This window comes from Marmota marmota, unplaced genomic scaffold (assembly GCF_001458135.2).
Source record: "Marmota marmota marmota unplaced genomic scaffold, marMar, whole genome shotgun sequence".
In the NCBI taxonomy this organism is placed as follows: domain Eukaryota; kingdom Metazoa; phylum Chordata; class Mammalia; order Rodentia; family Sciuridae; genus Marmota; species Marmota marmota.
The window spans coordinates 5,675,431-5,690,991 of NW_026000037.1; the positions used below are offsets into that span (position 1 = coordinate 5,675,431).

At 37.3% G+C, this 15,561-nt stretch overlaps 2 protein-coding genes across 6 annotated transcripts in view; both read left to right on the forward strand.

The window, feature by feature from the left end:
* The window catches only part of Intu (inturned planar cell polarity protein), a 97,909-nt gene extending 84,873 nt beyond the window's left edge, over nucleotides 1-13,036 (forward strand). For 3 of the 5 annotated variants that reach the window (XM_048812036.1, XM_015478902.2, XM_048812034.1), the window contains 5 exons: nucleotides 426-908; nucleotides 2,202-2,299; nucleotides 6,742-6,931; nucleotides 9,263-9,420; nucleotides 11,100-13,036. In XM_048812036.1, coding sequence (XP_048667993.1) covers nucleotides 426-908; nucleotides 2,202-2,299; nucleotides 6,742-6,931; nucleotides 9,263-9,420; nucleotides 11,100-11,211 — 1,041 coding nt within the window. In that variant the 3' untranslated portion in view covers nucleotides 11,212-13,036. Of the gene's footprint in view, nucleotides 1-425; nucleotides 909-2,201; nucleotides 2,300-6,741; nucleotides 6,932-9,262; nucleotides 9,421-11,099 lie in introns of those variants that run through there. The other 2 variants (XM_048812033.1, XM_048812035.1) reach the window with 2 other exon arrangements.
* Nucleotides 13,037-15,247: 2,211 nt separating this feature from the next.
* Nucleotides 15,248-15,561, forward strand: part of Slc25a31 (solute carrier family 25 member 31) — a 23,811-nt gene continuing 23,497 nt past the window's right edge. Inside the window, exon 1 of the mRNA XM_015478953.2 lies at nucleotides 15,248-15,491. Coding sequence (XP_015334439.1) covers nucleotides 15,263-15,491 — 229 coding nt within the window. The 5' untranslated portion in view covers nucleotides 15,248-15,262. The remainder of the gene's footprint in view (nucleotides 15,492-15,561) is intronic.

Genomic DNA, 15,561 nt, shown 5'->3' on the forward strand with positions numbered 1-15,561 from the left:
GAGGGCGGAGGGTGGAGGATGTGAAAGGCAGTGGAGCACAACAGACACTAGTATGGCAATATGTAAATCAATGGATGTGTAACTGATGTGATTCTGCAATCTGTGTATGGGGTGAAGGTGGGAGTTCATAACCCACTTGAATCAAAGTGTGGAATATGATATGTCAAGAAATTTGTAATGTTTTGAACAACCCACAATAAAAATTAAAAAAAAAGAAGCATTGATAATCTCGCTGCTGTATAAAAATATGGCTTCTCATTAAAAAAGAAGCAGCGTCGACAATAACTTAAGAAGGAGGAATTTTTAATAATCATCACATAATCATGCCATATGCCAACATCTTTTATAGTATTCATAAACGTATACATATTATATGTAACTGTTTTCATGGTGGCTAAACCTATGTCAATAATCTTCTTTTATAGAGACATTATATGTTATGTGTGCTATTAGAAGCTGGAGGCTGTGCATCTAAAGCTATTGGGAATCCTGGGCCTGACTGTATATATGTGGACCAGGTCAGAACAACTCTTCACCAGCTGGAAGGAGTAGACTCCCACATAGATGAACACCTAGCGTCTTCTCCAGGCCCCTGTTTGTCTTGTGCTGACTGGTTCCTTTCTGGAACACGTGAGAAAACTGAGAATTTGACAGCTTCCCCTATTCTCAGCAAGCTGCAAGGTCCTTCCAGGACAGCAGCCTCTCCAACATGCAGAAGAACCCTTTTTGGTGACTATTCCTTAAAGACACGTAAGCCCAGTCCCTCCCGAAGCAGTGGAGGATCTGACAATGGTTGTGAAGGTGGAGAAGGTGCTGGCCTTAGCGTCCACACCACACCGGATGCAATACAAAAGCAGAGAGACTTTCAGGGCTCTGATTGTTCAGAAGAAAGTGGAACCTTGCCTAAGGTGCGTGTTCATCCCAGTGTGTACATTCTAGGAACTAAGCTGTCTCTCTAGTTCTAATTGCAAGAAAATAATTGCAAGAAAAAATTTTAATGGTAATTAGTCTTCATTTGAAATAGTGATTATTTTAGTCATTGTTGGGTAACCAAAGATTTAAAAAGCAAAAAGAGGAAGGAACATCAAGTAATGACAGGAGCTGCCCAACGTGCAGGGTGTCTACCCAGCAGTACCTACAGGTAGAGGAGCTCTTGAATCTTAATTTCCATATTCATCTCTTTCTATTCGTGATGATAAAAGAGCACATCATGGCTGTGGAGCGTTTGAGGGGCTGATTTAACAATATAGCCGTGAAATATTCAGCAGAAACAGAAAAAGAATTCAAATGTGTGTGTGTATGTTTGCCTGTTTTTTATAGATAGGTATTTTTTATCTGTATTTATAAAGATCTGGTCTCTATACATAGAGATATACAATGTGACTGTAAAGCCAAGAGAATGTTCAATTTTCAGATTGTTTATTTTTCTGGATTTTTTCCCCATGAAATATCCAAATCATTATCAAAACATTCATCCTGGAAAGCTGTCTACTTAGCTAGTGATGCTGTTTTCTTTTGAAACGTGTTTGAACTTGCCATCTGGGTGGGTGGAGGTGATGCCGGTCAAGGCATGAAGAAGATGGAGAACTGGCGCCAGTGGAATACGGGATTTTGAGTGGCCTGACGTAGATGACCATAGACTCGGGCTTCTCACTCCTAAATACAGGGTACTGTCGGAGAAGTTAGTGGAATGTATTTAGGAAGTACTGATTTTGTGTCCATTATCTCAGTTGATGAAATTGATAGGAAGTATAGTCTAAGATAATATGGATAGATTTTAAAATAACAAGATCATAAATGGCACTTTAGAGAAATTCAGTTAACTTTAAGATTCAGCCATTCAACAAATGTTGATACCTGCAAAGTACCAAGGGCTGTGCTATACAAAAGAGATATGAAAATGAGTAAGACACAGCCCTGACTTTGAGAAGTGTAGAGCCTAGGGAGGGAGATGGGTATGCATGCACATAAGCTTGGTGATGGCTCTGGTGAAGGAACACCAGCATGCCTAGTTATGGCATAGCCCTTGGATCCTATTTTGCAAAGGCTAAGCCAAGAGGTGGAAGTTAGCATCAAAAATATTTAAAAGAAGCATTGCAAAATATAAAGTAGTTCTCTTAGAAGGATTTTTAATTTTTAAATCACTTCTGCTGTTTGATTTTGTTCTTAGATATAAACTGATCTACGTAAATATTTTCCAGATCACTAAAAAAAAGTCTACCCTTCCAAATCCATTTCATTTGGGAAATTTGAAAAAGGATCCTTCAGAAAAAGAATTGGAAATATATAACACAATGAAGTAAGAAACTTCCTTCTAATATACTTTTTATCTTATGCTTTCTGTCTTTGAGAAAGTTTTACAATAAGAAAATACAATTTCGGGCTGGAGATTTTAGCTCAGTTGATAGAGTGCTTGCCTCATATGCACAAGCCCTGGGTTCAAATCCCAGCACTATAATGTTTCATTACACTTAGGAAAATGAACATATTCATAGTATAAGAGGGAAAACACACAAATATTTCAAAACAGAAAAATTCCCCTTCATCTCTCTTTCACAGGTAACTTCACTTTTGTATGCCTAATATTATTTTTAAATTAAGTTTTATTTATTTATTCATATTGTATTTGATTTGTACTGGTTATTGAACCCAGGGGCACTTAACCACTGAGCTCACTCAGTTGCTTAGGGCCTAAGTTTCTGAGGCTGGTCTTGAACTTGTGATCCTCCTGCCTCAGCCTCCGGAGTCACTGAAAATCCAAGTATGCACCACTGATCTTGGCCTTTGAGTTCACTAATTTTAGACTCTGGTGGATGCCAAGTTATCCCTTAGCTCAGGGCACTCACCGCCAACACCTTGGAGTGGTGGCTGCTAGTGTCTCAGGGCCAAGTTCCTACCCTAGAGAATAGCCCCTTCTAAGTCTGCCAGATAAGGGAGTGCAGAGGTTTGGTCCTTGTGCAAATTCAAGACAGCTCTGAGAGTCCGTCCAAGCTTCACATTTCAGCTTTTCCCTCTGCTAATTCCTGCTTCTGCTCCCTCTACCCGCAAGAGTACACACCACCACCTCTCAGAGGCTGGGATCTGGGAACTGTTAATAGTTATAACATCCTTTGTAGAAAACCTCGAACTTATTTTGAGGAGGAAATTCTGAGATAAAAAGGACTGAGTGAAGAGGGAATGTTTAGCAGCTTAAACTGTGTCAGTAATTTCAAAATAAAATGTTACATTTTCACTTCTTGTAGGGCAGGTACTATGTGATAGACAGGCAGGTCAGCCTGAGCCTTGCTTGGTATATAGTTATGATGTCATGTGTGAGATCAATTGCACACTTTTGCTTAAGCATCTAGACATTCAGAAATAGAATTCACACACATACATACACACACACACACACACACACAAACACACACACACACACACACACACACGAGTGCATAGCGACTACGCTCTTAATTATGGAAATATTTTTAACAAGTTAGCAAGTTCAAATCTTGGAGTTTCCAGGAAATGCTTTTCCCTGAAAGTTAGGGCAAAAATAGGGTAATTTGTCTTCATAAAATAATTCGTTAGAAATCTATTGTATTAAAATTGGGTATTTAAGGCCTTCACATATGAATGATTTTTTTGAAATATTTATTTTTTAGTTGTAGGTGGTGGATACAATATCTTTATTTCATTTTTACGTGGTGCTGAGGATTGAACCCGGTGCCCGTGTGTTCTAGGTGAGCGCTCTACCACTGAGCCACAACCCCAGCCTCTGAATGTTTATTTTTAATAGTTATAAAAATGTCCTTTAAACAATTAAATCTGAAACAAACTTTTTATGGAACCCTAAAGTACCTTCATAAAACCCTAGTGTTCATCTAACAAGAACTACTGAAATTTTATTACTTCCTTATAATTTTTTAAAAATATTTGTGTTATTTTGGCATTATCTTTAGTAAATAGAAACTCTTCTTTCAAGTTCAGTAGCTTAAACAAATTCACATGTAATGTAAATCATAGGTTCTACTATTTTAAAAGACATCAAAGATATAAAATTAAAATATATATTAAAAATACTATCTATACCAGACGTTTCATTCAGCAAACAAATGCTGTCCATTCTGCATTTCAGTAGTACTTGAATCCATTCAGCCCATTGATGCTTCCTGGTTTATGGTCCCTTTTTCTCTCCCTGGAGTCACTGCATTAGTCTCCCAGCCCCCAGCCCCCCTCCCCCGTCTATTCTCTCTCTGTAAATTTCTCAATCTATTCTCTAGTGCAGGAATGACCTTTCCAAAGATCAAATCTGAATTTATCTACTTTTTAATACAAATCTTTGTCTTCCTATTGGGTAATTGGTGATTTCTAAACTTTCAGTTAATATATGAACAAGTTTATGGCTTTCAAGAGCTAAACTTGCTTTTTGTGGATTATTTCTTTATGATTAGAGCTTTATGTAAGTTATACATAATAGTTGGGTTAATCCCGACAAACTCATGTGCATGTAAATGGATTTCAGTTCATGACCCTACCTTTTCCTTTCCCTCCTCCCCTTTCCCGTTCTCTTTCCTCTACTCTACTAGACTTCCTTTCACCCATCTGTTAATTTGAATTTGATTGGTTCTTTTTGTTATCCTGTGAATTTGTATTTGATTGGTTCTTTATGTTATCCTTCCCTCCCACTTTATTTTACTCTAGCTTCGTGTATGAGAGAAAACATTCAACCTTTGAGTTTCTGATTTTGGCTAGTTTCACTTAGTATGATGTTCTTATTTCCATCCATTTACTGGCAAATGCCATGATTTCATTCTTGTTAGTGGCTAAGTAGAACTCCATTGTGTGTGTGTGTGTGTGTGTGTGTGTATCATAATTTCTTAATCTATTGATGGCATCTGGGTTGATTCCATAATTTAGCTATCATGAATTGTGCTGCTGTAAACATTGATGCTGTAAAAAAATCACTGTAGTGATTTTTAGATCTTTTGGGGAAATACCAAGGAGTGGGATAGCTGGGTCATATGGTGATTTCATCCTTAGATTTTTGAGGAATCTCCAAACTGCTTTCCAAAGTGGTGGTTGTGATTTATTTTTGAGAGAAAATTTATAGATCACAAAAATGTTGATTCTAACCTCACAATCTTATTAATAGTTCTTTCTTAAGAATAATTTGTCTTCTGTGCCTTTTCTTCAATTCAAACACCTCTAGATTAAAATATGTTTTAAATTATTTTCCTTTTTTAGTCACTATACTTATTTTCATCATGACTATTTAAGATTTTATTCCTTGGAAGGTGAAGGTATCACCACTCTGTACATGGAATGCTCCATAAGAAGAATCAGCTTGGTAGTCTGCAGGCTCACAACTGTTTCCATCTCCTTTAAGAATTCTGTCCTACCTCACATATGGGCAGGTCATGGACGTGGTATAAGAACTGCCCTTACAGGGTAGTTATTAATGAGCCAGCCACCCTGCTGAGAAATGGGAGAACAACACACACAGGATTCCCTCCCTCCCAGTAGGTCTGTTTCCTAATCCCTGGTTTAGGAGACAAGAGATTTATTTAGGTCATACTACCTAATTAATTAAAAATATAACAGGAACTTAACTAGCTGTGGCCTAGGTTCTAAAATATGCCTTTTCCCTGCCTCCGTACTTAACAGCTGGAGAACAATCAACCAAAGGTATTTTTTATTATAGATAGCCTTTATCACAAAAGTCTTGGAATGGTCAGCTTGAGTGTTTGAGATGTAGGAGGGAGTTGCCCACCATATAAAGATGTAAGAGGGAGTTGCCCACCATTCAAGAGTCAGCAGTGGAGAATAAAAAATAAGGTATAGGAGATCAAAGCTTCAAAGTCAGCTAAGCCCTGACACTTGGCTATGCAACTTCATTCAAGTTAATCCAAGCTCACTGACCATGGTTTCCTCATGATTAAAGTAAGGATGGTAATATTTAAGATCCTGCGGGGTCATTATGAAAATTAAAATAAAAGTGCTTCAAAAAGTTTGGCAGGTACATAGAGGATAGTCAGTATTTGATAGCTATTATTATTTTGTTGTTGCTATTATTGTTTTTCTTTAGCTTTTCTTACTATTGGCAGAAATAAGCAATATTTATAGATTCTGCTGACCTATCTAAGATTAAATAGGGAAGGAAAAATTGGGGAAAAAATGAAAATGAAAATATTAAGATCACATAGAGCAAGAGTGTACTGAGAAGTGGCATAATAGTACCAGCTATTATCACAGTATTATAGATTAATCTAGCTTGCAGTTTGGTAATAATTTTATATCAGTTCAGAATCATTACTTTTATTATCATGGCAGAAGACTAATTTAACGACCCATTTAGTTTTATGAAAGGTATTTTTATGTGTGGTTCACCTTGTTCATGGCTTGTAGCTATCTAGGCCAGACATCATCTGAGTTATTCATTACCAACCATGGAAAAAGAGGGCTTGGCCAATTGGAGTGTTTAGCAAAGGGATGATTAAGTTACTTGGAAATGTACTGGTGTTTGTTTATCCTTGCTTAATAGATAGTGTTTGCCTCTATCAAGGAAATTAATAATAATCCAAGCCTGTTTAATTAAGGATGAAGAGGGGATTAAAATTAGATTTCCTTCCCGAGTTGCACTACTAATTGTAAAAAGTCTACAGAATTCAAAATGAAATAATACTTTTAAATTTACTTGAATTTCTTTTTTCTTTTCTCTTTTCTCCCTATCTTCCCTTCCCCCACCCTTTTCTTTTCAAGATTGACATCTGGTCCTGAGAACACACTTTTCCACTATGTTGCCTTAGAAACAGTTCAAGGAATCTTCATTACTCCTACCCATGAAGAGGTGGCACAGCTCAGTGGCTCTGTCCACTCACAGCTAATAAAGAATTTCCATCAGTGTTGTCTTTCCATTCGTGCAGTTTTCCAACAGACTTTGATGGAAGAGGTAAAATAGGTTTATAAATATAGTTTTTTGCTAATATCATTCCCAATCTCCACACACTCTGTAATCAGTATGTCCAGCAATGCATTCAAGGTTTTTTTGTTTTTTTTTTAACAATCAGCCAACCAATTTCAGGATTATACTCACTCTAGTTAATCTCAAATGTTGTTTCATAGTAGAGTTAAATGTCCTATATTAGTATTTTAGGTAAACAGTGGACCCATGTTTTCTATAGCGAAGTAGAATATAGTAGTTTGTAATATAAATTAACCTCCCATATTTGATATCTGTGACTCAGCCATTAAGTCAGTGATATCTACCAATTGATTCCTAAAATAATTCTAATAATTCTGTGACTGTTCAACCAACAATACGGAGCATAATGGATTAAGGTATAGCTATGGACAAAATACTATTGCAGATGTTTTAGCACTTTGTTCATTGATTACTTGCTTGCTTTTTAACCCAGGATGAAGTTTCATATAATATTGTTCCTGCTAGATAAGCACCAATGCAGTGTGTAATTAAAATACCAGTTAGATTGTTTAAAATATCAGTTACATGCTAATTACTTGAAAAGGATAATCATACAAAAGTTTATTTGTGACTGATCAAACATCATATAGCCAAAAGACTTCTCTGAAGATGGCTATAATGTATACAGCAAGATGTAAGTGAGGATGCCAGGTTTGTGCAGAACTTAAATTTAAAACTAGAACATTAGGCTGGGAATAAGGAATCCTGGACTGAGCCTCAGCTGTTTGCATTTCCTCAGCTATACAGGGTGGGCTCAGTCAGCAATGAAATTCTGTATCTTATGGGATTTCTTTGAGTTCTCAGAAATTTTTATTCTGCAAAAATGTTATGCTTACCATACCCCATGTACTGTAGGTTATTATGCTCCTCCTTTCCTATTTAGCATAACTGGTTAGATTCTGAACAAAAATATTACATTAACTTATTTGATAATATTTAGTAATATAAATTATTATTCCTGGTATCATTTAAGGATTTTTTTTTTTTTTTTTGGTGGTGGTGCTGGGAACTGAACCCAGGGCTTTGTGCATGCAAGGCAAGCACTCTACCAACTGAGCTATGTCCCCAGCCCTCCTGGTATCATTTAAAATGTTGAGATACTACTCTGCACCAGACTAGGTGCCTTGATTAAAGTGGGGACAAAACAAACTCTCTTCCCTGAAGCCTATTTTCTGATGGAGAAGATGAAGAAATTAGTAAATAATATATGGGGTATTTTAAGTGTCACAAGGAATAATAAAATGTGTAAAGATAAGAGATGTGTTACTATTTTAAAAAGCCTGGCTAATGAGGTCAAGTAGCATTTCAACAGAGGCAGGAAGGAGTGCTGGGGTGGCCGCATGGCATCTGGAGCCAAATGCAAAGCTAGAGTTTGGAGGGGCTGGGGGAGCTCATAGCCTCCTGATCAGGCCAAGAGTGGAAAGGAATGAGATTACCAATGCAGCAGGGCCTGAGACTATGACATGGCCTTCCGGGCTTTTTCTGAAACAGATGGAACATTGTTACATAGTTTCAGCAGAGGAAGGACAGGATACCCAGTTGTTTAAAGAACCCCTGGGATTCTTTTGGAAATCTGGTTGTAGGGTAGCAAGGATGGAGGCAGGGCCAGTTAGGAGACTATTAATATTTGAAAAGTGAGAAAGGATCACAACTTCAGGATTCTTGATGTTTTGGAGGATGAACCAAAATGATTTATTGTTGGATTAGAAGTTATGAGAGAGAGAAGAATCAAGAATCGCCTATTTTATCCTGAGCCTTATAAAAAAGTTTATATGTACCAAATGAGTAATTGTTTTGCTGATGCTTTCACAAATGGGAAATTTAAAGATTATGCTTCAAAGGAAGAGAAAATATTGTTTTAAATGTATGTGTTTAGGTTTATTACAAAATCTTATCCACTTAATATACATTCAGTAAGCTCCTACATTATATACAAGCACTGTTTCTTTTTAAATATATAGAAATGAATACATTGTCTCTGCCTTTGGAAAAAAGTTTACCGTCTATCTTCTATATGGGAAAACAGACCTACAAACTGCTAATGCAATATAATATAAATACTAAACAACATGGGGCTGTGAACAAAGTGTTCCCTGGGATCATCCGGGGCACTTTACCTGTGAAGTCTCCTTTAGGAAGTAGTATTGAGCTAAGTGTTAAGGAAGAGTGGAAACCGAAGGCAAAGGGAAGAAAGGCACTGCATGCACTTAGGATCAGCCATTTTGAATCTGGAGGTGAAAACATTTTAAAGTAACATTATTAATTCCAGTTAATACCAACAATATCCACAATTTGCAGAAAAATAAGGCACTAAATGGTGGAGATTGTGCTGATTCTACAAATTCGCTGTCCTCTCTTAACCCTGTGAAGGAATATGGTGTGTTATTTGAATGCTCACCTGAAAACTGGACTGATCAGAAAAAAACACCACCAGTTATGGCCTACTGGGTAGTAGGGTAAGTAGGAAAAAGCTATTTGAAAGTAAAATAAAACGTTAGAAAAGTGAAAGACAAGTAGTACAGCAGATCAATGTTTTAAAACATAGGCATAAAATCAATCTAGCTATAATATTTTAACATTTTAAAGTTTTATTTGCTAAGTAACTCCTTTAAATCCCTCTAAAGACTTTCTCTACTTAAAAATTATTTTTTGTTGCCTTGCAAATCAAACAAGTAATAATCCACTATTATTCTCCAATTTCTGTCCTTCCTTCCTGACTTCCTTCTTTTCTTTCCTTTCATTTCCTCTTCTACTCCTTTTTTACATGTTCTACCCACTAACACCCGTCAAATCTTGTTCCTGCTATTTTTTTCTACCTGGGATGTTCTATCCCTGACCCTTGCATATCTGGCTCCTTGGTATTCAGACCAGGATTAGCAGGTTATCTCCTCAGAGGTTCTCCATTAAAGTAGCTAGCTACCCATTATTCACTGTCTGACCCTTTTATTGTTTCTTGTTTGCTTCTTGTCTAAGGAACTGAGTTTTGATGGACATATTGAAGGTTAAGTTGGAGAAAAGAGTTGTTGAGGAAAGGGCATAGGTAGGATTGAGGCTACTGGATACCTGCCATGTAGTACTAAGCTATATGATAAACAGTTTACAAACTGTATCATTTCCATATTCTGGTCCTTGGGATTTAGAATCACCTGAGTCACTTGTTAGAGTCGGAGTTGCCTGAGGCCCACCACGACCTACTGAATTCATGGAAGGAGGAATCTGTTTTTAGTGTATAAGCTCCCCTGTGATTGTGATGTTTAATCATCAGCCTCGAGAACATCAGCATAAAGTTAGTTCTGCGTTCTGCGTGGTGTATGGTCAGAGCTGTGCTATTAGAAGAACAACAGGAGCAGCCTGTGGAATGGTGTGAACTCAGGAGAGGCTACCAATGAGAAGACCAGTGGTTCCCTATCTATGTCCACAGCATGGGAACAGAAAGAATTAAAGGGGCTGAATTAGGATGATGCAGGTCTACATAAAGGAAAAATCCTAAGGAAATCAAACAGAACTAGCTCTCAATTTAAATTGATTGATTTACATGTGTTAATATTGTTTAAATATATTAATATATGAACTCTTGAAGAAAACCAAAATTTTAATGTTAATTCCAATTCAATACTGTCTGCAAAAAGAACCATCATATAGTTCATGTTTTAAGAATAAACTTTAGGGTCTGGGGATGTGGCTCAAGCGGTAACTCGCTCGCCTGGCATGCGCGGGGTGCTGGGTAGCACCACATAAAAATAAAAGATGTTGTGTCCACCAAAAAACTGAAAAATAAATATTAAAAAAAATTCTCTCTTCTCTGTCTCTCTCTTTTAGATACCTTCTGCACTTTATTGATGCCAGTGCTATATATTGTAGTAATAATAATGACTAGGTTTAATATTTTAAAATTGAAGGGTATGATAATATTTATGTATTGATAAAATAGGATTTTTACACTCTTAACAATAAAAATAATTAACCTAAGGCACATGTTATTTATTTAGAAATGAACTCTCTATAGTCTGTGATTTAGATTAGTGGTTTTTGAACTTACTACTAGTTCTTTCAAAAACATACAAAAAATAAAAGGAATTGAATTTGTTTTTTGTCATTTTCATTTCTGAAATGAATGTGTTCTTTTCTTCTGCAGGAGACTCTTTCTTCATCCAAAACCTCAGGAACTTTATGTCTGCTTTCATGACTCAGTCACAGAAATTGCCATTGAAATGGCTTTTAAATTATTCTTTGGATTAACCTTGTAGTTGTGTTTTTATGATTAATAGCAACATGAGTGACATGTGGAACAGTGTTAAAATTGCTGAAATCAATACACAAGAGATAATGTTTATTTTCACTGTTCAACATTGAACATAATATTGTTATTGAGATGAAATGCTGTTGGACTTGATGCATCAAGCCTTTTGTAGTATTGTGAGACATTGGAGAAGATAGTTGATTGAAATATATAGGAGGGAGTGTTAACTTATTGCCATTTTGGTATATAATATTAATTTATTGACTAGTTTGAAATAATGTAAATTGTTTCATATAAAGTTAATATAGAAAATGTTTATTTGGGAAAACACCCAATTTGTTGTTTATTTTTCTCAAAACTCGTATATTTGGTCAAAGAATCTTGAAATTAGGAGGAGGTGACCAGGTTCTGTAATAAATTAGGGCTGTGACCTCATGCAAGTTTTTGCACCTCTGAGGTCAGAGGTTTCATGTATAAATGCAATAATCTATTCTGAGGTTTTATGTAAAATGTGCTACCTCCCCTCGCCCTTGCCTTTGGTTAGTTCCTAAATTTGTAATGTCCAAACACTGATTTCTTTATAGGTCAAGTGCTCTTCACTAGTATAAGTATTTGAGTGGATACCTCACTGCAGAGGAGAAGGGAAAGATGAAAATCAAACTTAGTTTTTACTTATTTTTCTTTACTCTTTTAGATAACAATCTTAGTCTATTTTGACTCAGATATGTTTTTTAAATTATTTACCTATAAACATTCATTTTTATTTTTAAGGATATTCAAATATACATATACATATTTTATATAGTTCATGAAATTCAAGACAGTTATATGTAAATTGTTTTTAAAACCAAATCATGTTAAAAATACTGAAAAGAATAGCTGAAGAAATCCTATGGTGACTTCTTTTGTAAAATGCTCACATTTGTCTTACAAATAAGGATCATTAAATATTGGGTTTTCCAGATGGGGAACACTTGGATGAATAAGAGTTTATTTGACCTTCCATAGAGAAGAAAAAAAAAAAAAAACTAATTGGATAAGAATTTTCTTTGGCATGAGAATTTGGTAGGTTAAGGGAAAGAAAGGAAGAACATAATACTGCATTTGTAGTTACCATGTACCAAGTAGGTCCTTCATCCACCTCAGATGCCCCCAAAACTTAACAATACTGGGTTGTTTTTCTTCAAGACTTAAGTGTTGGAAGAGCTGTACCAGCCCATATAAAATCAGTTTCTGCATATCACCTGCTTCAAACATGAGCGCTTCAGCTTGGAACTAATTACAGAACATTGTGGGTGCACCATTTAAGTCACTGATCTTAGAAAAAAATACTGTTATCTGTCATCAGTCTAAAAGATTTTCATCTGAGTATTTAAGATGCAAATCCCTGCATATTTATCTCATTAGGTACTTGGGGGCCTTGATTTTGACATTCAAATCAAGGTAAGAAATCTTAGTTCTTGAAATAATGTAAAAAATAGCTTTAAATGTCTTCCCCTTAGGATCACAATACTGAGCTGCATGGTAGACTTTTAAACTCTGTTGTAGGACTGCTTGTGTGCATATGTGTGTATTAAGGCACTTTATTTAAATATAGTCATTACATGGCTTAAGTTTCTGTATGTGTGCTCCCCAACTATCAGCTGTTTCTAATACTGGTAGTTATTAATAAGTAGAGCCATCAATCACCTCAGGTTTTTGACAGACTGCACCAAGACTTGATATTTTAACACAAGGAACTTTCTTTCATTTAATGAAATTCTGGTCTGCTTTCTTAGTATCAAGCAATCGTGAGGCATCACTCAATAACTGAAATAAAAAGGCAAAGCAGACTGCTGGTCTTTTTTGTTGCTGTTCTTTTTTAGTTATATATGACATAGAGTGTATTTTGACATACGTATACATGGTGTATAACTTCCCATTTTTGTGGTTGTACATGGTGTGGAGTTACACTGATCATGAATTCATATGTGAACATAGGAAAGTTATTTCTGATTNCAATATGTAAATCAATGGATGTGTAACTGATGTGATTCTGCAATCTGTGTATGGGGTGAAGGTGGGAGTTCATAACCCACTTGAATCAAAGTGTGGAATATGATATGTCAAGAAATTTGTAATGTTTTGAACAACCCACAATAAAAAATTAAAAAAAAAATACACAGTTCTAAGTGCTATTAAAAGTTTAACCTGTACACCAAACTGTATGAAATACTTTAATTTTGTGAAGTTTTATTTCTACATTCTATACAATCACAACTATTTTTATATTGATAGTTTTAAATAAAAATGGTTTGGAGGTTTGTTTGCAGTTGTGTTGCCTTTTCCTATATACATCCAACAACTGTTTATTGATTTTCTACCCTCTGACAAGCACTGTCCCAGAGACTGATGATATAGCAGTGAACAAAAAAGCTAAAGATTCCTACTCTGTTGGAGTTTGTGTTCCAGTAGTTGTGACCACCAACTAAGGATATAAAAATATGTTGATACTTTATCAACTGCTAAGAGAAAAAATAGGGAAGCAATAAAATGAGGTATGAAGTATGGCAAACAGGTGGTCAGAGAAGGGGTTGCTGAAGTGATCTTAGACCAGAAGAAAAAAAAAACTTAAGCATGCACATTTCTAAGGAGAAAAGAGTGAATAGTGTAAAGGCCCTGAAACTATATACTTTCACTAACATAAATTACAATGTCCCTTCTCAAAGTCACTAAATGAAATGTAATGAAGCAAATTAAACATTTTCAGCTCCAATCTATTGAGTTGATTTGGATGTCTTACAGTTAAAAAGCTACATTTCTAAGTAGGTACTTTAATTTTTGTCGTGTTATACATGCACAGCTTAATAGCGTAAAGGAATATACGATAATGTTGTCAACTATCAAGCCAAATGTGGCGGGGAGGGAAGAGTGAAGAGAGAACTTCCCTGGGGAGCAACAGAACACTTCGTTCTGTCCTCAGAGACACACACATTCCCCGTGGCCAGAGAAGTCTCCTCGTGGAGCCTTAGAGTTTTACCTGAAGTGAATTCAACTAATCTCCGCCTTAAGTTATTTGTTATGTGCTTATTAATGCTTAAAACTCTGAAAGGAGATCAAAACCTTTCATGTTTAGATTTTTGAAGATTAAAAACCTATCATTTCTGGAATTTGCAGTGGACTTCATAAAGAATTTTTTTTGTGATGTCAAGTTCAAGGGCAATGAGAAAACGAAATGTTACAAGCCTAGGAATTCTGATGAAAGCAAATGCTTCAGAAGGATTAGCCTGGCAGCAGCATGTAAAATGGAGAGATTGATTCAGATTAAAAACCTCAGTTAAGAGCTGAATAAGCCTCTACAGAAAGGAAGCAGCTTCGAATATATGGCACCAGTAGAGATTTGGGCTGGTTTATGTGATGTAACAAAATGTTAAGATTTCTGGTCTGGCACACTGGCCTAAGTGGCCTTTTAGGGTGGCAACGTAAGAGAGGTCATAAGATTCTAGAAGTCCTACAAAGCAAAAGACTGTATGATGGAATCTCTTTAATAAAAGAAAAGAAGCTGTAAAAAAGAATCAGGAATATACGCTACTAGGGAGGGACCTCCAGGGTATATTTAGTGACCGTTTGAAGAAAGTAGACTGCAGGACAGAGGTACACAGCGGTCACATTGGAACACTGTTGAGACTCCATGAGGTCAAAATTAGGACCGCCGCTGAGACATGGCGCCTCTCACTTCGCTTCCGCACTGAACATGCAGCGCAGGTTTCCAGGGGCCGTGTGTGCGATATTGCACGGTGGTGTGGATTCACGTTTAACCCCGCTGCCTCTTAGGCCACGTGCGCAGTTTTCTGGATGAAGCGGGAGTCACGTGCTGCGGGCATGTGGGGAGTCACGTGGGCCGCAGGAGGCCGTTGGGCGCGCCTGCGCAGCTCCCCAGCGCGGCCTGAGCCTGACTTCCCGGCATCCTGCGCGCGGCTTTCCCGCCAGGATAAAGCCGAAGCGGTTGTCTGCTCGGCTGGGTCTTCTTTCAGGGCCTGGTTTTCGGCCGGGGCTGGGGTCTAGTCTGCTGCTCCGCCATGACACGCGAGCCTGCCAAGAAAAAGGAAAAGCGGCTGTTCGACGCCGTGTCTTTCGGGAAGGACCTGCTGGCCGGCGGCGTGGCGGCCGCCGTGTCCAAGACAGCCGTGGCGCCCATTGAGCGGGTGAAGCTGCTGCTGCAGGTGCAGGCGTCGTCCAAGCAGATCAGCCCCGAGGCGCGGTACCAGGGCATGGTGGACTGCCTGGTGCGGATCCCCCGCGAGCAGGGTGCGTAGGGCGAGCCGAGGAGGGGGGCGGGGGGGAGGGGGGGGGCCTTGCGCGCCTGGTACTGGGCCGT